The sequence below is a fragment of the Aquarana catesbeiana genome, linkage group LG11 (genome assembly GCF_042186555.1).
Source record: "Aquarana catesbeiana isolate 2022-GZ linkage group LG11, ASM4218655v1, whole genome shotgun sequence".
Lineage (NCBI taxonomy): Eukaryota > Metazoa > Chordata > Amphibia > Anura > Ranidae > Aquarana > Aquarana catesbeiana.
In genome coordinates, this window is record NC_133334.1 from 190,195,461 (window position 1) to 190,219,787 (window position 24,327).

At 42.6% G+C, this 24,327-nt stretch overlaps 1 protein-coding gene and 1 pseudogene across 3 annotated transcripts in view; both read left to right on the forward strand.

Annotated features, from left to right (window-relative positions):
• The window catches only part of SPTBN2 (spectrin beta, non-erythrocytic 2), a 1,434,510-nt gene that overhangs the window by 1,289,272 nt on the left and 120,911 nt on the right, over positions 1 to 24,327 (forward strand). For all 3 annotated transcript variants that reach the window (XM_073605131.1, XM_073605132.1, XM_073605133.1), the window contains one exon: positions 18,519 to 18,603. In XM_073605131.1, coding sequence (XP_073461232.1) covers positions 18,519 to 18,603 — 85 coding nt within the window. The remainder of the gene's footprint in view (positions 1 to 18,518; positions 18,604 to 24,327) is intronic.
• LOC141113076 (5S ribosomal RNA) lies at positions 13,664 to 13,781 on the forward strand (annotated as a pseudogene).

Genomic DNA, 24,327 nt, shown 5'->3' on the forward strand with positions numbered 1-24,327 from the left:
AAACCTCTTGCAGAGATTTGTGCCTCTTTCAAGCTACCTCTAATGGAGTCAGCTGATAGTTCTGTTTTTTCTTAGGTTCCTTGGAACCTTCACTGCCTTTTTCATGTGTTTCCTGTACATGTACAGAGCCACGCAGAAATTCAACAGATCCATTCTAGATCTAAAAGAATCTAAATCAGTTCCTAAAGATCTGCTCCTTCTGTGGAGTCGGTCAAGTCAGTATTCTCTATCCTGCAAGGAGGAAAACTTCTGGCGCCTATCGGCGTCAGGGATGCATATCTGCATGTCCATATATTTCCCGCTCACCAAAGGTTTCTGCGGTTCGAAGTAGAACAGCAGCATTTCAGTTTATAGCCTTGCCCTTCGGGCTAGCTACAGCACCTCGAGTGTTCACAAAGGTGCTAGCCCCACCTGTAGCCAGGTCAAAGGGCTCAGGGCTTAAACAGTCTTGGCATACCTAGACGATCTATTGTTAATAGACCAATCGCTGTTCGGAGTAAGGTGTACACATTACAACCAGTTACCTGGAAAGGTCTGGGTTGGGTTCTCAACCTAGTAAAGTCTCCTTTAAAATTGCTAAAAAAGGGCTGCAGTATTTGGGTCTGATCATAGATACAAGAAAAAGGGTCTTCTTGCCCAGAAAAGAAAAAAAAAAAATACAACTCCATAAAAGAATTGGTGCGGATGGTCAGGTCAAAAGGAGGTCCCTCCATTCGCCTTTGCAAGGAAAAGATGGTGGCTTCATTCGAAGCAGTTCCCTTTGCCCAGTTCCATTCGAGAATGTTGCAAAACAGTATTCTATTTGCTTGGAACAAAACGATCCAAACTTTGGACTTGCCAATTCAGCTGTCCCCAAGGCTGTCCCAAAGCCTCAATTGGTGGTTACTAAAGAATGTCCTAAAGGGTAAATCCTTCAGACCACTTATCTGGTAAGTGGTAATGACAGAAGACAACTGTCCAAGGACAGTGTTCAAGTACCGAAAGAGCCTTGCCCAGCAACATCCTAGAGATTCTAGCAGTGCGTCTGGCTCTAAAAGCCTGGACTTCCAGGTTAAGGGATTGTCCCAACAGGATCCAATCAGTCAATGCCACGGCTGTGGCCTATATCAATCACCAAAAGGGGCACCAAGAATCTCTCAGTGCAGAGAGAAGTGAACCATATTCTAACTTGGGGAGAAATAAATATTCCGTGCCCATCGGCAGTCTTCATTCCGGGAATAGAGAATTGGCACGTGCACTACATGTGCCGCCAGCAGATTATTCCCAGGGGAATGGTCTATTCACCCCGACATGTTTCGGGCTGTTTGTCAAGGATGGGGGACTCCGGATGTAGATCTTCTAGCATCCAGTGCAACATAAAGTTAGTCAACTTTGTGTCCACAACAAAGGATCAGTTCGCATGCAGAACAGATGCGTTGGTAATACTGTGGGATCAGCTTTTACTGATCTATGCATTTCCCCCTATTCAGTTGCTGCCTCGACTTCTTTGCAGGCTCAAGCTGGAAAGAAAACCAGTAATTCTGGCAGCACCAGCATGGCCCAGAAGGTCATGGTATGCAGAGGTCATAAAGATGGCAGTGGAGGATCTGTGGTCCCTTCCACTAAGGCCAGACCTGCTCTCACAGGGGCCGATATTCCATCCTACTTTACGAATGCTAAATTTAACGGCCTGGCTATTGAGACCCACATTCTGAAAAGACATGGGCTTTCCAGGGCAGTTATTTCTACTTTAATGCTAGGAAGCCAGCTTCTAGAGCTATATATTTTAGAGTCTGGAAAGCTTATGTTTCCTGGTGTGAATCCAAGGGTTGGCACCCTCGGAGATATTTTAGAGGCAGAATTCTTACCTTTCTACAAGTAGGCGTAGAGATGAAGTTGGCCCGGAGTACTATTAAGGGCCAAGTCTCAGCCTTATCAATTTTATTTCAAAGACCACTTGCTACGCATTCTTTAGTACGGGGTTTCATGCAAGGAGTGATGTGGATTAATCCGCCAGTTAAATCACCCTTAAGCCCTTGGGACTTCAATTTAGTTTTGTCAGTGTTACAAAAACCGCCATTCGAACCATTACAACATGTTCCCTTAGTCCTTCTGACTAGGAAGCTGATATTTTTGGTTGCTATATCCTCAGCAAGGAGGGTTTCAGAATGCTCTTTCCTGTAAAGAGCCTTATTTGATTATTCATGAGGACAGAGTGGTGTTACGCCCTCATCCAGGCTTTTTGCCAAAAGTGGTTTCAGGCTTTCATCTGAATAAAGATATTGTCCTGCCATCGTTTTTTCCAAAACCATGTTCCAAGGTAGAAAAGTCACTACATTGTCTTGATGTGGTGAGAGCAGTGATGATCTATTTAAAGAAAACTGCTCAGATTCGTAAGACTGATGTCTTATTTATTCTGCCAGAGGGTCCTAAAAAAGGACAGGCAGTGTCAAAATCCACTGTGGCCAAGTGGATTCGGCAAATTATAATTTGAACTTATGATTTAAAGGGAAAGATTCCCCCTTTTCAAGTTAAGGCGCACTCTACCAGAGCGGTTGGTGCTTTTTGGGCAGTGCGTCACCAGGCCTCCATGTCTCAGATCTGCAAGGCCGCGACTTGGTCTTCAGTGCATACATTTACAAAAATGTATCAAGTAGATGTAAAATGGAATGAGGCTATAGCCTTCGGGCGCAGTGTGCTGCAAGCAGCAGTATAATTCCTCAAGGTCTGGGGGTGCCCTACGGGTTGTGTCTCCCTCCCCTCATGTAGCATTGCTATGGGACATCCCACCAAGTAATTACTTGATGCTCTGTGTCCTATGATGTACGATAAAGAAAATAGGGTTTTTAAAACAGCTTACCTGTAAAATCCTTTTCTTGGAGTACATCATAGGACACAGAGCTCCCGCCCCTCTGTTTTATGGGGTGAGAGTATATTGCTTATATTGCTTGGCTTCCAGGACTCCTGGAAGGAGGAGGGGTTATATAGGGGAGTCAACTTCCTGTATTGGTTATACCAGTGTCAAAACCTGAAGGTAGGCCCATAATCCACCAAGTAATTACTTGAGGCTCTGTGTCCTATGATGTACTCCGAGAAAAGTATTTTACAAGTAAGCTGTTTTAAAAATCCTATTTTCTGCTACTCCTGAGTATGGCGATACCACATGTGTGAGACTTTTACATACAGAGGCCCAACATCCAAGTAGTACTGTCAGGCATTCTAGGAGCATAAATTACACACACACATTCCTGCCAACCTATCACAGTGTTGAAGGCCCTTCAAATTTCTAACACATAGCTTGCACTGTACATACCAATTACAAACCAAAATACATTCTGCTGAGCAAAGGATATAGAAAAGATTACCTGCGGTTTTAGTAGTGCAGTGGTCCACAGAGGAGAGCATCGGTCCAGGCAGCAGGCAGGAACATGGACAGCGACAGCAAAACAGGTAGCAGGCAGGAATACTGTCCATAGTCAGTACAGGTAGAGATGTTGCTGATCGCGGCCGTTTACCATGTGATCGCTCCGTCAAATGACGGAGCGATCACATGTAAACAAACCAGCGTCCTCTCATGACGCCGGTTCCTCTCCTCCCCGTACCAATCGGTACACTGTGAGTGGTGAGGGGGATGGATGGCAGCAGCACTGTGGGCTGGATGTGTAGTGCCCACAGCGCTGCTCAGTGACATTCAGCCATCCCTAATGCTCTGCAGTGCCCCAGAATACTGTGCAATACTCTGCAATACCCCACAACACTGTGCAATACTCTGCAATGCCCCACAATACTGTGCAATGCCCCACAATACTGTGCAATGCCCCACAATACTGTGCAATACTCTGCCATACCCCGCCATGCTCTGCCATACCCCGCCATGCTCTGCCATACCCCGCCATGCTCTGCCATACCCCGCCATGCTCTGCCATACCCCGCCATGCTCTGCCATACCCCGCCATGCTCTGCCATACCCCGCCATACCCAGTCATGCTCAGCCATAATCGGCTGTACTCGGCCTCTGTATGTGGCCAGGCTGTGGAAGTTTCACACATGTGATATCGCCGTACTCAGAAGGAGTAGGAGAATCTATTTTGGGCTGTCATTTTTGGTATGTACATGCTATGTGTTATAAATATTGTATAAATGGACAACTTTGTGTTAAAAAAAATGCGTTTTAACCACTTCCCGCTGGCTGTCATACGACGTCCTTGAATTTGTGCGCGGATATCTGAATGATGGGTGCAGCTACAGGCATCATTCAGATATCAACTTTTTTAGTCGGCGATTCCCTACACCATAAGAACGATCATAGCAGCTGTTCCACTGCTTGATCGTTCTTACGGGAGGCGAGAGGGGACGTCCCCGTCCCCCTCCCGCCGCCCTCTCGTGCTTCTACCGACTCACCGCTACGATCAAAGCCAGGATCTTTTTTTTTTTTTTTTTTTTATTTCAGGCTTCCCAGCCTAGAGGTGAGTTGTGGGGTCTTATTGACCCCATATCTCACTGTAAAGAGGACCTGTCATGCCATATTCCTATTACAAGGGATGTTTACATTCCTTGTAATAGGAATAAAAGTGGTCAAAAAATTTTTTTGGGGGAAAAAACTAAAATAAAGTAAAATGAACAATTAAAAAAAAAAAAAAAAATTAAAGCGCCCCTGTCCCTGTGTGCTCGCATGCAGAAGCGAATACATACGTAAGTCCCGCTCACATATGAGAATGGTGTTCAAACCACACATGTGAGGTATCGCTGTGATCGGTAGAGCGAGAGCAATAATTTTGGCCCTAGACCTCCTCTGTAACTCAAAACATGTAACCAGTAAAAAATTTTAAAGCGTCGCCTATGGGGATTTTTAAGTAGTGAAGTTTGGCGCTATTCCACAAGCGTGTGCAATTTTGAAAGGTGACATGTTGGGTATCTATTTACTCTGCGTAACTTCATCTTTCACGTTATGCAAAAACATTGGGCTAACTTTACTGTGTTGTTTTTTTTAAAGCACAAAACAGTTTTTTTTCCAAAAAAAAAGCGTTCAAAAAATTGCTGCGCAAATACCGTGCGAGATAAAAAGTTGCAATGACTGCCATTGTATTCTCTAGGGTCTTTGCTAAAAAAAACATATATAATGTTTTGGGGTTCTATGTAATTTTCTAGCTAATAAATGATGATTTTTACATGTAGGAGAGAAATGTCAGAATTGGCCTGGGTGCTCCAGAATGCCTGAAGGTGCTCCCTGCATGTTGGGCCTCTGTATGTGGCCACGCTGTGTAAAAGTCTCACACATGTGGTATCACCATACTCAGGAGTAATAGCAGAATGTGTTTTGGGGTGTAATTTGTGGTATGCATATGCGGTGTGTGAGAAATAACCTGCTAATATGACAATTTTGTGAAAAAAAAAAAAGTAACAAAAAAAAACTTGATTTTGCAAAGAATTGTGGGAAAAAAATGACAACTTAAAAAAACTCACCATGCATCTTTCTAAATACCTTGGAATGCCTTCTTTCCAAAAAGGGGTCATTTGGAGGGTATTTGTACTTTTCTGGCATGTTAGGGTCTCAAGAAATTAGGCCGTCAGTACTTCAGGTGTGATCAATTTTCAGATATTGGCACCATAGCTTTTGGACTCTCTAACTTTCACAAAGACCAAATAATATCCCCCGATTTGGGTTATTTTTACCAAAGATATGTAGTGGTATAAAGACAGATTTTTCTGTCTTTTTTCTTTTATAGCGCAAAAAATAAAGAACCCAGCGGTGATTAAATACCACCAAAAGAAAGCTCTATTTGTGTGGAAAAAAAAGTACAAAAATTTCATATAGACACAGTGTTGCATGACTGAGTAATTGTCATTCAAAATGTGAGAGCACCAAAAGCTGAAAATTGGTGTGGTTATTAAGGGGGTTTAAGTGCCCAGTGGTCAAGTGGTTAAAAAAGAAAAATTGAAATATCACATGGTCCTAAGTATTCAGACCCTTTACTCAGTATTTAGTAGAAGCACCCCTTTGATCTAATACACCCATGAGTCTTTTTGGGAAAGATGCAACAAGTTTTTCACACCCGGATTTGGGGATCCTCTGCCATTCCTCCTTGCAGATCCTCTCCAGTTCTGTCAGGTTGGATGGTAAACGTTGGTGGACAGCCATTTTTAGGTCTCTCCAGGGATGCTTAATTGGTTTTAAGTCAGGGCTCTGGCTGGGCCATTCAAGAACAGTCACTGAGTTGTTGTGAAGCCACTCCTTCGTTATTTTAGCTGTGTGCTTAGGGTCATTGTCTTGTTGGAAGGTAAACCTTCGGCCCAGTCTGAGGTCCTGAGCACTCTGGAGAAGGTTTTCGTCCAGGATATCCCTGTACTTGGCCGCATTCATCTTTCCCTCGATTGTAACCAGTCGTCCTGTCCCTGCAGCTGAAAAACACCCCCACAGCATGATGCTGCCACCACCATGCTTCACTGTTGGGACTGTATTGGACAGGTGATGAGCAGTGCCTGGTTTTCTCCACTTATACTGCTTAGAATTAAGGCCAAAAAGTTCGATCTTGGTCTCATCAGACCAAAGAATCTTATTTCTCACCATCTTGGAGTCCTTCAGGTATTGTTTTTTTTTTTTTTTTTTTTTTTTTTTAAGCAAACTCCATGCAGGCTTTCATGTGTCTTGCACTGAGGAGAGGCTTCTGTCGGGCCACTCTGCCATAAAGCCCTGACTGGTGGAGGGCTGCAGTGATGGTTGACTTTCTACAACTTTCTCCCAGATCCCGACTGCATCTCTGGAGCTCAGCCACAGTGATCTTTGGGCTCTTCTTTACCTCTCTCACCAAGGCTCTTCTTCCCCGATAGCTCAGTTTGGCCGGACGGCCAGCTCTAGGAAGGGTTCTGGTCATCCCAAATGTCTTCCGTTTAAGGATTATGGAGGCCACTGTGCTCTTAGGAACCTTAAGTGCAGCAGAAATGTTTTTGTAAACTTGGCCAGATCTGTGCCTTGCCACAATTCTGTCTGAGGTCATCAGGCAGTTCCTTTGACCTCATGATTATCATTTGCTCTGACATGCACTGTGAGCTGTAAGGTCTTATATAGACAGGTGTGTGGCTTTCCTAATCAAGTCCAATCTGTATAATCAAACACAGCTGGACTCAAATGAGGGTGTAGAACCATCTCAAGGATGATCAGAAGAAATGGACAGCACCTGAGGTAAATATGAGTGTCACAGAAAAGGGTCTGAATACTTAGGACCATGTGATATTTCAGTTTTCTCTTGTAATCAATCTGCAAAAATGTCAACAATTCTGTGTTTTTCTGTCAATATGGGGTGTTGTGTGTACGTTAATGAGGGAAAAAAAATGAACTTAAATGATCTTAGCAAATGGCTGCAAAATAACAGAGTGAAAAATTTAAGGGGGTCTGAATACTTTCCGTCCCCACTGTACCTTCTGATGCCTGACTGGAGTACTCCCAGGATGTTGCTAAGTGAGGCCTAGTCATCACTGCTCACCTTCACCATCACAGAAGTGAGCTCTTTCTCTGCTTCAAACCCCCTCACATACTTTCACCTCCCTGATGCAGTAGATCTGAGCCCAGCATTTGAGAGCTCACTCCTGTGATGATGGAGGAGAGCAGTGAAGACTAGACCTAACTTAGCAACGTCCTGAGAGTATTCCAGTTTGTTTTTATCTACAGATGCCCCTTATCTGCATAGGCAGTTTTGTGGTAAAAGTGAACTATCCCTTTAAATATAGGCACTCCATTGGCCTTACGCCAGCCTGTGGTACCATGCCAGTCATTAACCACCTCAATACAGGGCACTTGCACCCCCTTCCTGCCCAGGCCATTTTTCAGTTTTCAGCACTGTCACACTTTGTCAATTGCGCGGTCGTGCTACACTGTAACCATGTGAAATTTTTATCATTTTCTTCACACAAATAGAGCTTTTTTTTGGTGGTATTTAATCACTCCTGTTTTTTTATTTATTTTTTTCTAAAAAAACAAAAAAAACAAACTTTTGAAAACTTTCAAAAAATGTTGAAAAAAAAAAAGTTTCTTAGTTTCTGTCAGTAAATTTTGTAAATAAGTAATTTTTCTCCTTCACTGATGGGCACTGATAGGCTGCACTGATGGGTGGCACAAATATGCCGCACTTATGGGTACAGATAGGCGGCACTGGTGGGCACGGATGGGCGGCATTGATGGTCAGCAATGACTGGCATCACTAATGGCCACTGATTGCTGGCACTTGTGGGCACTGGTTGGCACTGATTGCTGGCAGTGGTGGGCACACAGTTCTGGCACTGGTGGCACTTAATTGTAATCAGGGTACTGATGATCAGTGCCCTGATTGCATCCCTAGATGTCCTCTGTGAGGAGATGCCGCTGATCGTCTCTCCCTGCCTCACACACTAAGTGTGAGGCGAGACTCGCCGATTACCGCCATCTCCGTGTTTACATGTGACCGGCTGTGATTGGACACAGCCGATCACATGTTTAAAGAGCCGCGGCTCTTTACACAGATCCAGGTCGTGCCGTGTCCTAGCAACACTGAGGCCGCGAATGAGAGTGGTCGTTCCGGGCATCCGTCCACCCTGAACAAGAGCCGCACCGCCCAGCCGTCATTTGATAGCTGGCAAGGGGGAAAGAGGTTAAAGAGTTTCCAAAAAAATAGAAACGGCTTGGATATAACAGAGCTAGTTCAAAAGCCTGCATCTCTGATGGTCTAGGTCAGGGGTGTCCAAACTTTTTTCAAAGAGGGCCGGATTTGATGAAGTGAACATGCATGAGGGCCGACCATTTTGCCTGACATTCTTTGAACCATTACTATATTTATCGGCGTATAACACTAACCTTCACTTTAAGACGTAAGTTTCAGGGAAAAATTTAAATCTTAAATAAGGAACTGTGAAGAAAAGTTAGGGTCAGTGCCCATCTGCAGCCTCGCCATTGCCATGAATGCACCCTCGCCATTGCCATGAATGCACCCTCGCCATTGCCATGAATGCACCCTCGCCATTGCCATGAATGCACCCTCGCCATTGCCATGAATGCACCCTCGCCATTGCCATGAATGCACCCTCGCCATTGCCATGAATGCACCCTCGCCATTGCCATGAATGCAACCTCACCATTGCCTGGAATGCAACCTCGCCGTTGCCTGGAATGCAACCTCGCCGTTGCCTGGAATGCAACCTCGCCGTTGCCTGGAATGCAACCTCGCCGTTGCCTGGAATGCAACCTCGCCGTTGCCATGAATGCAACCTCGCCGTTGCCATGAATGCAACCTCGCCGTTGCCATGAATGCAACCTCGCCGTTGCCATGAATGCAACCTCGCCGTTGCCATGAATGCAACCTCGCCGTTGCCATGAATGCAACCTCGCCGTTGCCATGAATGCAACCTCGCCGTTGCCATGAATGCAACCTCGCCGTTGCCATGAATGCAACCTCGCCGTTGCCATCATTGCAGCCTGATCGATGCCCATCAGGGGGGCGGGCCAATAGATTACATACAGGAGAAGCTCCTGTTAACACGGCGGCCTCTTTAATACAAAGTCCCGCCTCCTATGATAGAGAGAACAGTCATCCAATGGCAGCCCAAGAGATGGGACTTTCTATTAGACGCGGCCGAGTAAACCGGAGATTCTCCCCTCTGAGGCAGCGCCGATAAATAGCATTCTGGGGTCCACAAAAGATATATATATATGTATATATATCCTAATTACCAGGAATAGATAGATAGATATATATATATATATATATATATATATATATATATATATATATATATAATCCAAATTGCCAGCAGGGCCACATTAAACTGGAACGCGGACCAGACTTTGGACATGCCCGGTCTAGGTGCTTTACTCACCTTTATTTTGTCTAAATATTTCTGGACCATGTCAGTTTTGAGCCATTGTTGATCATTTGGGGTTATGTCAATACTATCCCGATTAAGGACTTAAGATTCCCCATTTCCTTTGTACACACGGAGCTGACGAAGATATTTAATTTGTTTTCTCTGTTCCCACTATACCAACTCAAAATTATATATCAAAAGGCCTACATGCTCAGACCTGACATTTTTATTGTTGACGTATTTAAAGCGTCATTTTTGGGGGCTTGTCAAACTTTTTCTTTTCATCAGGGGACACAGAGCCTAGTAGTTACTATGTGTGTTATAGGCCACCTTCAGGTGATGGACACTGGCACGCCCTAAATTAAACTGCACTCCCTATATAACCCCTCCCACTGGTGGGAATGCCTCAGTTTTTCCGCCAATGTCTAAGGTGTTGGTCACGAGTGAAGATGTGCTGTGCTGAGCTCCACTGGAGCAATCCTTGCTGGGGCTAGCCATGCTGACCGCAAAAAGTGATCTTTTTTTGGCCAAATTGATTGGTACTCGGGCCTCGTGTCTGAAGAAACTAGGTTTTGCCTGCAAATGCTTCTCTTTTTTTTTTTTTTTTTTTTTTTTTTTTTAGAGAGCTGGACCCTGGGATCCAGTACTTTTTGGTAGTGAGGCCATAAAGTTTTACTGGCAGGGTGCTGTTGCAGCTCCAGGATTGTGGGTTATCTCTGAGTTACCTCTAGGTTCCCCTGAAATTTAAAATTTTTTCTTATGAAATATCTCCTTTAAATTAGCAAATGCTGTCATGCCTATGTGTCACCACTGGGGGCTGTATTGAAGTACTCACGTCTCATGCTTCTCAGAGCCACGTTGTGTTTGGAAGCAGTTGCTTCTCCGGCCGAGCGACAAACCTCGGTAAGTCTGGGGGGGGTCTCCCCACAGACGCCCCCCTATGCTGAAATTTCTTCCCCTCTTCTTTGGGGAAGGAAGCGCTGCATTTTAAAAAACAAAAAAAAAAGGCACGCCGCTCGCGGCCTACGGACCCCCCCGCCATTTCTCCTTCCTCCCAGGGATCCCACAGGATCGAGAGCTTTTAAAAGGGAGGGCCGTAGGTGTTGCGGCAGGGGGGGGTTAACGCGGCATTGGCGTCCTCCAACGTCCTGCGCGGGAGGTTTTGTTTTTAAAAGAAAGAAAAAAAAATCTTTCTGTGTGTATTCTGTGTAACTTTGGAGGGACACAAGAGCAAAAGTGACATTTAAGGTTGGTGACACAGGTTTACAAAAAAAAAAAAGCCCTCTGACACATTTACTGCTGCATCAGGCTGAGCAATTAGTAGCAGCGTTGAAGCTGAACTATTGCTCAAGCAATGCATGCAATGTCTTCTTATGGTACCTCTGCTTTGTGCATCGGCTAAGATTAGAAGGGGGGTTAAAACACCCCCAGAAATAGAGCTAAAGGAGTCCCCCTCTAGCTCTGGTAAGCTTACTCATCTCTACAGATGGCATCCTCACCTGAGAAGGAGTGACTGGTTAGAGTAAGCATCAGGGGCATGAAATGTTTACAATTATTTTCAACACTGCAGCCCCTATGTATTTTACCAAAAGTTATTTTTTCCCTCAGCCATGATGGGTTTAAAAAAAAAAAGTTTAGCGACTTTAATTGCACAGGTCTCTGTCAATGCCCAGGACCCTCAAACGGGGGAACTAGGAGCGGGAGAAGACAAATTCCCTCAGGGGACCATGGATGACTCCTCTTCTGAGGTGTCAAATGCGGGAGAACTAGCTGGTTTCAATGTCCCCACATTTATGCTCCTTAACTGAGTGTTTGGGTTTGTTAAAGCCTCCATAGACTGCATGTTTTTTTCCTGTCCATTTGTCGGGAAAGCCTTTTTTCGTATCTGTGAAGATCTCCCAGATAAATTTTATTTTCCTCCTAAGAAAGTTTTTATACTTTATCCTATGGTGGAGGAAATTTACTAAGTACGGTATACTAGCAATTAACGCTTTATATCCTCTGTGAATAAGAGCTGTTATTGCCAGACAATACTCAAATGCTTAGACATCCAACGAATAAAGTAAAAAGGAATTCCTGTAAAAAAAAAAAAAAAAAACTTTTTTTCTCTGACAGATTGAGCAGCCTGCTGACAGCAATTGCTTAATCGTTGTGAGGCCAGTTTAGCAGGTGTTCTAGGTGTCCTGCTCAGCAGGCCCAGAATTCTGGTAGCTTTATGCTTGCAATAATTGCTTGTGAGTTCCTTTTATAGAACTTGCACAAGGTCCTCATGCAGGTGCTGGCTTATAAACTAGCCAAACGCACAACTGCTGAGATGCCTACGGCGGTTTGTACCTGTATAGGCAGGTGCTATACATTGTTCAGTGCACATTGTTGCTAAACACAAGCAGCTAAAACGCTGAGAAGCAGTTGCTTCTCCAGCCGAGCGACAGACCTTGGTAAGTCTGGGGGGGGGTTCTCTCTCCCCACAGACGCCCCCCTATGCTGAAATTTCTTCCCCTCAGGAACGCACATCAGTGGAGGATAAACTTCCTTTCACCCTGCAGATACTCCTGGCTAGTCTTCCTTTGCGGGGGAACAGCTATTTGAGGATGTTTAGATAATTCATCCAAAGAAATTCTAGTGGGAAATGTACCCCCTTTTTTTCTATTTAAGTAGGCGTAAATATATTTTTATTTTTAAAAGCGCCTTCTATTTGTGTCAGGGGCATTAGCCTCCAGGCAGTCACGATGGCTTCCACCATCAGGTTCATTAGGTAATCCTCAGATTTAACCCTAGGGGTTACTGTAGCCTCCTTATCAGGAGGCGCCCTGCTAGCTCAATAGGGGTAATTCTTCTGCAGTTCTCATAGATCTGACAGGAAGACGTATAGGGGACTTCCTCAATAGCTCCAATCTGAAATTCCAAGAGTCCCCGTCTCCTTGTTTTTTCTCAGATCAAACGTTCCTAAGGATCCAGAGAAAAAGAAGTCTTTCTCTCCGCATGGAATTTATCCGATCAGTAGTCTCCTTCCTACAAGGGGGAGAACTTCGGGCGTCTATCGATGCCCTGGATGCTTATCTCCATGTGCCGATCTTCCCCGCTCATCAGAAATTTCTACGCTTCAAGGTAGAAAATCTTTAATTCCAGTTTGTAGCTCTACCTTTTCGGGCTAGCTACTGCAACTCTAGTGCGTATAAAGATCCTGGCCCCTCCTTTAGCCAGGTTAAGGGCTCTAAGTATAACGATACTAGCCTACTTAGACGATCTACTCTTGATAGGTCAATCTGTAGCCCGTTTAAACCAAGGTCTGATTACCACAGTCAGCTATCTGAAATACTTTGGTTGGCTCCTCAACCTAGTAAGATCCTCATTAAAACCATCGAGGAGATTGCAGTACTTAGGGCTGATCATAGATACAGTACACTAAAGGGTATTTCTACCTCAGGAAAAAAAAGAAGTATCCTTCCATTTATCTTTGCATGTGTTTATTAGAAAAGATGGTGGCTTCTTCAAGGCCGTTCCTTATGCGCAGTTCCATTCAAGACTGCTGCAAAACAGTATCCTGTCAACTTGGAACAAGAAGATCCAAACTCTGGACTTCCCATTGTGTTTATCCACCAAAGTGCGTCAGAGCCTCAATTGATGGTCGATATTCAAAAATCTTCTAAAAGGAACATCCTTTCTACCGGTTACCTGGAAAGTGGTAACAGATGCCAGCCCTTTCGGCTGGGGAGCAGTCCTGGAAGAAACATCTGTCCAAGGGAAATGGTCCAGATCAGAAATGACCTTGTCCATCAATATTCTAGAGATTCGGGCAGTACGCCTGGCCCTGGAGGCCTAGACGCTCAGACTATAGTCCTGTCAGGATCCAGCCTACGGCCATATAACCCTGAAAGCGCCCGATCTCGTCTGATCTCGGAGGCTAAGCAGGGTCGGGACTGTTTAGTACCTGGATGGGAGATCGCCTGGGAATACCAGGTGCGTAGGCTCAATCCAACAATGCCACAGCGGTGGCTTATCTCAATCACCAAGGGGGCACGAGTCGTGCGGCCCAGAAAGAGGTGAATTTTTTTTTTTTTTTTCTGTCTTGGGCAGAAAGCAACATTCCTTGCCTATAAGCAGTTTCATTCCAGGAATGAAGAATTAGCAGCGGACTACTTGAGTACTATTTTTTCCAGGAGAATGGTTCCTTCTCCCTGACATCATTCTGTCAATATGCCAAGGGGAGTTCCCGACGTGGGTCTATTGGCGTCCGGGTTCAACAACAAGATTGACAACTTTGTATCAAGGACAAAGGATCCAATGGCATGCAAAACAGATGCCTTATATCCATGGGATCAGTTTTTCACTGATCTATGCCTTACCCCCTGTTCTGTTTTCACAGGAGCAAGCAAGAAGGGAAGGAGGTGATTCTTGTGGCCCAGGAGTTTTTGGTCTGTCGCAATCATAAAGATGGTGGTAGGCGGCCCTTGGTTCCCTACCACTGTGGCCAGACCTTCTTTCGCAAGGGCCGGTATTCCATCCTTCCTTACAAACCCTAAATTTAACAGTTTGGCTATTGAGACCCACATTCTAAAATAAGACCGTGGGCTGTCAGCTTCAGTAGTTTTTACTTTGGTTATGCTAGTAAGCCGGCCTCCAGTGTCATATACTAATGAGTCTGGAAGGCATATGTCTCCTGGTGTGAATCCAGGGGTTGGCACCCCAGGAAATATGTCATAGGTAGGATCCTTGAATTCCTACGGATGGGATTAGATATTAAGCTGGCCCTGAGTACTTTCAAAGGCCAGATATCGGCCTTATTAGTGTTTTTTCTACAAACTCTTACTTCTCACTCTCTGGTTCATAACTTATTCAGGGGGAAACGTGGATTAAATCCTCCAGTTAGGTCACCCCTGAATGCTTGGGACTTAAGATTAGTCCTGTCGGTTTTACAAAAACAGTCTTTTTGAGCCAGTTCGGGATTTTTCCTTGGTCCTCTTGACGAGGAATATAATTTTCCTGGTTTCCATATCTTCTGCTAGAAGAGTATCGGGGTTGGCTGCTCTTTCTTGTAAAGAGTCATATTGGATTATTCTTAAGGATAAGGTTGGATTGTGGCCTCATCCTAATTACCTTCCGAAGGTAGTGTCAGGTTTTTTTCATATTTAAACCAAGATATTGTTCTGCCTTCTTTTTTTTTTTTTCAGAACTTCATGCTCTGAAAGAAAGGTCACTACATTCTCTTGATGTGGTGAGAGCGGTCAAGGTGCATTTAAAGGTGACCGCTCTGATGCATAAAAACAGTTGGTTTTTTGTTTGTGTTGCCTGACGGTCCTTAAAGAGGACAGGCAGCATCTGAATCTACGATTCCTAGATGGATTCGTCAAGTGATTGTTCAAGCTTTTTTGCTTAAAAGAAGAGAATTCCTCCTTTTTCATTTTAAAGGCACTCCACCAGGGCCGTTAGTGCTTCTTGGGCAGTGCATCACCAAGCCTCCATGGCTCAGATCTGCAAGGCCGCAACTTGGTCTTCAATCCATACATTTACTAGATTCTATCAAGTAGATGTAAAAGATCATGAGGATATCGCCTTTGGACGCAGTGTACTGCAGGCTGCAGTATGAGTCCTCTAGTCTCTTGGTGCCCTACTATTGTTGTGTCTCCCTCCCTTCAGTTGGCATTGCTATGGGACATCCCACATAGTAATTACTATGGCTCTGTGTCCCCTGATGTATGAAAAGAAAAGTGGATTTTTATAAACAACTTACCTGCAAAATCCTTTTCTTTGAAGTACATCAGAGGACACAGAGGTCCCTCCCTTCTTTGGTATACACGTGTATTGCTTTGCTAAAAAACTGCGGTACTCCCACCAGTGGGTGGGGTTATATAGGGAGTGCACTTTTTAATTTAGGGCGTGCCAGTGTCCATCACCTGAAGGTGGCCTATAACCCACATAGTAACTACTATGGCTGTGTGTCCCTTGATGTACTTCAAAGAAAAGGATTTTACAGGTAAGCGGTTTATAAAAATCCTGTTTGCAACCTGTCCTTCAATTTCAATTTTTGAAGCCTTGATTACCTTTTTGCATACTTTTTTGACTTTGGACATGAGCCACGTAGATTTTATTTTTAGCCTAATAAACTTATTGCCCATTTGTGTATATTTTGTAGTTTGTTTTGCAAACAATTGATTTGAAGCATTCCCATTTCTGTTCTCTGTTCCTTAACCACTTCAGCCCCAGAAGATTTTGCTGCTAAATGATCGGGCCATTTTTTGCGATTCGGCACTGCGTAGCTTTAACTGACAATTGCGCGGTCGTTTTTGCTATAGTAAATATCCCCTTTTGCTTTTTTTTTAAAAAAAAAAATGTTTTTCTCAGTTTAGGCCGATATGTATGCTTCTACATATTTTTGGTAAAAAAATCGCAATAAGTGTATATTGGTTTGCGCAAAAGTTATAGTGTCTACAAAATAGGGTATAGATGTATAGCAATTTTATTTATTTTTTTTTTTTTTTACTAGTGATGGGGGCGATCTGCAATTTTTATCGTGACTGCGACATTATGGCGGACACATCGGACATTTTTGGGACCATTGGCATTTATACAGCGATCAGTGCTATAAAAATGCATTAATTACTGTAAAAATGTCACTGGCAGTGAAGGGGTTAACACTAGTGGGCGATCAAGGGGTTAACTGTTCCCTGGGAGGTGATTCTAACTGAAGGGGGAGGGGACTGACTAGAGGAAGTGACGGAACATGATTCCTAGCTAATAGGAACACACAATCTGTCACTGCTCTCAGAACAGAACATGGATTTGTGTGTTTACACACACACTTCCGTGTTCTGTCCCTCGTGCTCGCTCGTGGCCGGCGGTCATCGCGACTGTCGGCCACGAGCATCGGCACCCCCGCTGTGTAGCGGGCACGTGTGCCTGCTATCCCGATCCTGTGAGCCAACGTATAGCTACGACAGTTTGGGGGATCGCGCCGACCTGCCGCAGTATGATGGTGGCTGGTCAGCAAGCGGTTAATGACAACATTTCCTCCCACTCTAAAGCCTAGTGCACACGATGAGCATATCGAACAAATGATCGTGCGTTTTTTGTTGCATGCTTGTCTCATATTGAAAATGAAGAGGTTACTTAACAGAATAGGTCGGAAGTGATGTAATGTGGTGTTTTGTTTCCGAGCTTGCATAGTCTTGCTCTTGTGATTTTTTTTATTTTTTTTTCTGGATAAAAACTGTACTAATTAAAGCCTGCAGCTTCAGTTTTTGTCCTCCAAACAGTCAGAATCGGCTGTCAAAAGCTCTATACTACTGATCAGATAGTCGGCCGATCGTTCATAGTAAGGATATTTTCGTACAATTTTCTTATTGCGTGTACAGGCCTTAAATCTTGGAGAGCAGCCCTCAGTCTTGGAAAACTTGCGTTTAAGTTAAGTTTTTTTTATCTTTACAGTTTGTGTTTGTTTGCAGCTAACATTAAATGATAACCGTTTATAAGGTAGGGGGAGTTGTAGCCTCAAGGTAGCTGGCGTTCAATTTTCTAGGTGCTTAGTGTCTGTTTCTCCTGTAGGTGGCACTATAACTCTGTTTCTTACTATTCAGCTGGGTTCTTAAATGGTCGCTAAAGAGAGATTTTTTTTTTTTTTTTTTACATCCTATGCAGAAATATACAGTTCTGGATACATTTATTTATGCATGTTTTTTTTTTAATACAACATGTTTTTTATATATATATATATATATATATATATATATATATATATATATATATATACATACACACACACAAGTGCAACCTGTATATTATCTCTCTTATAAGCATACTAGCATTTCAAACGTTAAGAAAAACATTTGTGTCGTACCTATTGAAACATTTTTTACATTTAAATTCAGTAGAAATAGCATCAGATCCCCATAGTCACTAGGTCCCAGCTTGCCTGCAATTTCTCCATGGTGTCTGCAGCTTGGAGGTCGGTGATGGCTCATTTACTGCTTGTTAAGAATATTTGAATTCCATAGCTTTCCCACATGTTGACCTTAAACTTAAAAATGCAGATATGATGATCGAAAGATGGATTTTGGGCTATGGTAATGTTTAATTTTCCCTGCTCCTTTTGCTAAAACAAACATTCAATATAGTATATGGAATCTTGCCAACCTTTTTTTTACTTTTATTTATTAAAAAATAAATATATATATATATATATATATATATATATATATATATATATATATATATATATTTTCGTTGCTTTAATATTTTATGTAAAATTACAGGGTATGTGAATGTTGAGTACTACAATCTCCTTCCATCAATTTAAAATGTGTCACTACGCTGTTAATGAGGGATCCTCCCATCTGTTGGCCTAGGACTCATTGCCGATAAACATTTTGCATAAACTGATATTTTATGGTTTAGTACTCCACTTGCAACCCAGTCTAGGGGCCGCATGTTGTCAACAAGGGAGTGCCTATAATAATGCAACAAGTGGGAGCTCTGTCGTTTAAAGTTGTGATGTACTCTTGAGTTTTTTGTAGGTCCTACAACGCTGGCCCAGAATCTGTAATTCTTATATACTGATATGCACAGCGAAAAAGGCGCTTTACAGTATCTGTGGTCATATAGTGTATCACTGACTAAATGATATCTATATGTTTATCTTCAGCAGATGTATACTTTTCTACTGTTATATCTTTTTACTGTTCACTGTCCTAATGGTAGTCTATGACTTGCAGATCTCTGAGAAACTGGAGCAGCTACAGGAGAGAAGGCAGGAAACGGAAAACAAATGGAAGGATAAAATGGAATGGCTACAGATCGGTAGGTCTAAATGTTTTTTCATTATGATCCAGAGCCACTGACAGCTTAGGCTTACATGTTTCTTGAGGATAATGACATGTTATGTCCCTATGATTCACATTAATTCTTACTTTACTATTTTTCTTTAGAAATGTCAAAGTATCATATAACAAAACATGTATTTAGGTCACCGTTTCTTTTCAGTTATCACAGTGGCAGCCCTTGTCATTCTCCAAGCAAGATCTGACATTTTGATGCATTTTAATATCATCATAAGCCTCTGCAGACCCCATAGTCTTCTTTAAAGGGCTTCAAGTTAAATGTGACTGTAAATGCTTTTGCATGATTACAGTATTACATATACCAATAGCAATTTACTTCATGGTACAGGTATATTCACAAACATGTTTGTACCCATACTATCACAAAAATAGGATTTTTTTTGTGTGTTCATTGGGGAACACAGCAGAAATCTTGACTATTGGGTTGTAGCAGCACCTGAAGGATGCTGGGCACAAAACAAAAGCACAGCCCAAGGGTACCCCTGGTAATGTCCAAACACCAATCTGCTAGCTTAGTAACAAACCCTATGTAACAAAACTACTTTTTCAGACATAACCGCAAGGGTGTTGTGTCCCTCAATGAACGCAGAGAAAAGGATTTTTATGGTATGCACAAAATATCCGTTTTTCTATTCCACTCATTGAAGTACACAGCGGAGCTCTTGACCATCGGTATGTCCCAAAAAAGTGTCTACCAAGGTGTAGGAAATGTAAACTATTTCCCACAGGCACATCAACTACACTGCTGTATGCAAGACTTTGCAACCTACACAAACATCTGTGGATGCAGCAAAATCAATATTCTAAAAAAATTGTAAAGGTGTGGAAGGATGACCAGATTGCCCACCTTACAAACCTGAGACATGCCTGAGGACAAAAAGCTCAAGACATGCTAACTGTTGTAATTGAATGGGCTGTGACAGGAAAAGGAGGTCTAGCAGAAAATAGATCACTCACACAGAACTGCAGATACTGGGTGCTGATCTTGGGAGTCATCACCACTCACCAGCCTCCATAGAAAGGACTAAGTTCTTTTGGGTGAAACATGTTAGAGAGGAACAAAAAAACACAGAGCACCTGGAGCGCTGTGAGTCTAGGGGTCAAGTAGAGTGCTCTGATGAGTAGTCAGATAAGTGGATCAGACTCAGTGCAGCCAGCACAGCATGGAAAGAGATGTGACAGTCAAAGTAAAAACACAAAATGCTGCGCTCTGAAAGAATGATCAAATACATTTCAGCGTAGTACTGTATGCATAAACAATGCTATTTATTCCATAAAGTTAAAAAATGGTTGAACAGTCAAAGTTTTTAAAATAAATGGTAGTGAACGTTACCAGTGACCTCAGAGTGGATAAGGGGAAACAATCATCTGGGAGGCTTGCCTGGAGATGGTTTAAACATAAATCACCTTTCAAGGAAATGGAGGGGAGAAAATTCAGTTCCTAGACGGGGAGCGTACTGACTGCTGGCAAAACCTGCCAGCTTCAGGTGGATGCCACGGCTGGATGGTGGTCAGCAGGATGGATGGAAAGGCAACATTTGTGATGTAAACATCCCCAGAGGGAACAACCAAGTCGAGCAGGGTCGATATTCTCAGCGCGCCTATGCCCCTTCTGTGACGTCACTATTGTGCTGGAGGTGAAGGGGAAATGTGTCCTGAAGTCAGTTGTGTAAGCATCCTCTGTTCTGTTGCTGTGACTTACATGTTTCGCGCGCATGCACTTTGTCAAAGTCACGGCCAGGAAGGCAACAGAAGCTAGATATAGAGAGAGAGCAAATTACAAGCGGGGGAGGGTCTAAAAAGCTCCATTTGAGTGGTACAACTCATAAACATCAGAATAGACATAAAAGGCCATAAATTAGCAACTATTGTGAAACCAACTGTTGTGGAGCAATAAAAGCGATTGTTTTTGTTTTTATTTCTATATATATATGTCAGTCAAAAACAGCAGTTCCTATGCAAAAACAATAATATGATAAAGGGAAGAAAATAAATACCCATGTCCATACACAAATTAAATGCATGTAATAGTCATAAGCACAGCACAGTGGTGTAGTGGTTAGCACTTTCACCCAGCAAAAAAAGGGGCCGCTGGTTCGAATCCCGACCTTCTGCCTGGAGTTTGCATTTTCTCCCTGTGCCTGCGTGGGGCTCCTCTGGTTTCAGGGTCCCCAGGCTGCAAGCTCCCCAAGCGCAGGGACCAACATGAACGCACAATGCACATGCAAGTTGATGGCGCCACATAAGCACCCAAAATATGTCTAATATAAAAGACTATCAATACAAAAATGTAATCGGAGGATATAAATTTATATATTCACATATATATAGACAACATGAAAAAAAAATCTTTTCCTTCTCTTTTTCTTTCCCTTTTTCCCCTTATACTAAAAATGAACCTACAATAAAATGTACGCAGGGTTGGCAAATTTAAATAAGGGTATTAATCTCAAGTTCTTCATTTTAAACCATGGGGCGAAAGCGTCCCTATCATAAAAATCCCCCAAAAATTTCTCTCCTGCAAAGGAGAGAAAATCTCTCATTGGCCGTGAGTGTGCCCATCGGAATAGCCTCCATGGCAAAAACCTTGAGGCATTTAATATCCTTTTTATGTTTTTTTTTTTTTTAAATTACGTGGAACGCTATGTTATCACACCCTTTGTGTATAAGCCTCCGGTGTCCACCAATTCTTGTTCTTAAAGTATATATAGTCCGTCCGACATATAACATCTTGCATGGACAACGTAGAACATAAATCACAAATTTAGTTTAACAAGTAATGAATTGTTTATCTGAAAGTTTTTACCATTGTTGGCCAAATTATTTGTACTACCGTGCGTTATGAACTGGCAAGTCAAGCAACCCAACTTACGACGTTGAAAGACGCCTATCCTATGGTCAAAGTACGATCATATATCGAACAAAGGTTTCTTGTTCAGGGTTACCATTTTACTGAGAGCTAGAATGTTCTTTACTGTGCGTTTTTTTTTTTTGTTTGTTTTTTTTGTGGAAAGGTGGGCAGTGTCGGGGCAAGGCGCTGATCTAATAATAAAATGTTATAATGCATACGAATGACTTTAGAGATAGACTTGTATTTGTCGTTATATGTGGTTACAAATATGGCCGTGTTCTCAGATTGCTTTACCTTGTCAGTTGTAATTTTAAGGGGCAAATCCATTTGAGCGATAAACGCTTCCTCAATCAAGTCAAATGGGTAACCCTTCTCTTTGAATTTCATTTTCATCAGATTACCCTGAGCAGTATATTCCTCTACTTTGGTGCAATTTCTTCTGAGTCCAAAAAGACCAGTTCATGAGGGTCCATCACATATGTGAATGGCAGTCCAAACACGTTGCTCCAGTGGGCCACAAAGGAGGTGAAGAGGTCTGGACTGCCACTCCAGATGAGCACAATATCGTCAATGTACCTCCCATAGAGTACAATGTGCTCAGCATATGGATTGTCCATCCAGATATGCCCCTCCTCCCAGTGGCCTATGGTAAGATTGGCATACACTGGGGCGAAATTGGCCCCCGTGGCAGTGCCCTTAAGGTGTAAGAAAAATGTATCTAGAAACGTAAAATGTGTTTCAAACAGAATTGGATACTGTCTAACAAGAATTGTGAATGTTTGGAATTAGTATCTTCAGGTTTATTGAAATAATATTGTACAGCTGCTAGACCTAACGTCTAATGAGGCCCATATATACGTATCTCCCCATGTGTATTGCTTAAGAATCTCTATGATGTGGCTAGAATCCCTAATATATGAAGCAAGTTGGCACACCTTGGACTGCAGAAAAAATTCTATGTACATCGAAAGGCCACTGGTAAAACCATTTGTGCTAACTATTATGGGTCTTCCAGGGGGATTGGTAGTCGCATTATGGATTTTAGGAAGGTGATAGGAATGTGGGATGCTGCAGACAGGTTTAAGCAAAAACAGTCTTTCAATAGAATTCAGCACCCCTTCCTGCCAGGCTCCATCAACTAGTGCTTTTAGTTCAATTAGATATCCTGGCAAAGGGTCCGAAGAGAGTTTTAAATATGTATTAGTATCTGCCAGAAGCCGATGGGCTTCCTTAATGTACTCTAACCTATTCTGGATGACTAAGCTGCCTTCTTTGTCTGCTTGTTTTATTATTATATCTTTGTTGGATGTTAATAGTTTGAGTGCCTGATGTTCCGCCATTGTCAAATTGTGGGTACCTTTTTTATTGGGAGCATCGCAAAGCTGTGTGAGCTTCTTGTATACTGATTGATAAAAGGTCTCCATATAGGGACCTTTGGAGTGTGTAGGGTTAAAAATGGATACAGGCCTAAGATGTGTGTCTTATTTCTGCATCTAGAACAGGGCATGATGTTTGACTATCTATGCTGCTCTCAATCCACAGATCTTCTGGAATCATTAAGATATCATCATTAAGTTGGGACTGGGGATTATCCATTAGTTCAGTGTCAGCCAGATTTTTACCATAACTTAACTTGAAGAGGGTGTCTCCAGCATAATGGCGTTTTAAAGTAAGTTTAAGTATGAATTTATTAAGATCCTTAAAAAGGCCAAATTTGTTAGGACGAGTGGAGAGCGAAAAACCAAGACCCTTTTTAAGTAAAAGGAGTTCAGAGGGTGTAAGAGTATGAGAGGAGAGGTTGTAAATCTTGACCGTACTTTCCCCTAAGTTGGTTCCATCCTCGACCTCTTCTAGTTTTCTTTTCTCCTTGTGTTGTACTCCTTTTGGAGGATGTAATAAAAAAAAAAAATCAATGTCTTAATTTAAGGTGGATTTATTGATGTTATGTTCCATTATTAACCACTTCAGCCCCGGAGGATTTAGCTGCTCAGTGAATAGAGCACTTTTTACAATTTGGCACTGTGCTGCTTTAACTGGTAATTGCCCAGTTATGCAATGCTGTACCCAAACTAAATTTGTGTCCCTTTTTCCCACAAATAGAGCTTTCTTTTGATGGTATTTGATCGCCTCTGCGATTTTTATTTTATTTTTATTTTTTGCGATATAAACGGAAAAAGACCTAATTTTTTTTTAAATTATATTTTCTACTTTTTGTTATAAAGAAAAATTGATAAACTCAATTTTAGTCATACATTTAGGCCAAAATGTGTTCAGCCACATGTCTTTGCTAAACAAAATGTCAATAAGCGTATATTTATTGGTTTGCGAAAAAGTTATAGCGTCTACAAACTAGGGTACATTTTCTGGAATTTACGCAGCTTTTGGTTTGACTACCTTTGTCATTTCTTGAGGTGCTAAAATGGCAGGGCAGTACAAATCCCCCCCCCCCCCCAAACTACCCCATTTTGGAAAGTAGACACCCCAAGGAAATTGCTGAGAGGCATGTTGAGCCCATTGACTATTTTATTGTTTTGTCACAAGTGATTTGTGTAATTTTTTGTTGTTGTCATTTTTCAAAGTTGTCACTAAATTATATATTACTCACACATGCCATGGTTATATGTGGAATTACACCCCAAAACACATTCTGCTGCTTCTCCTGAGTATTGGGATACCACGTGTGAGACTTTTTGGGAGCCTAGCTGTGTACTGGACCCCGAAAACCAAGCCACGCCTTCAGGCTTTCTAAGGGCATAAAATGGTGATTTCACTTCCTCACAACCTATCAGTTTCGGAGGCCATGAAATGACAAGATGGCACAACCCCCCCAAA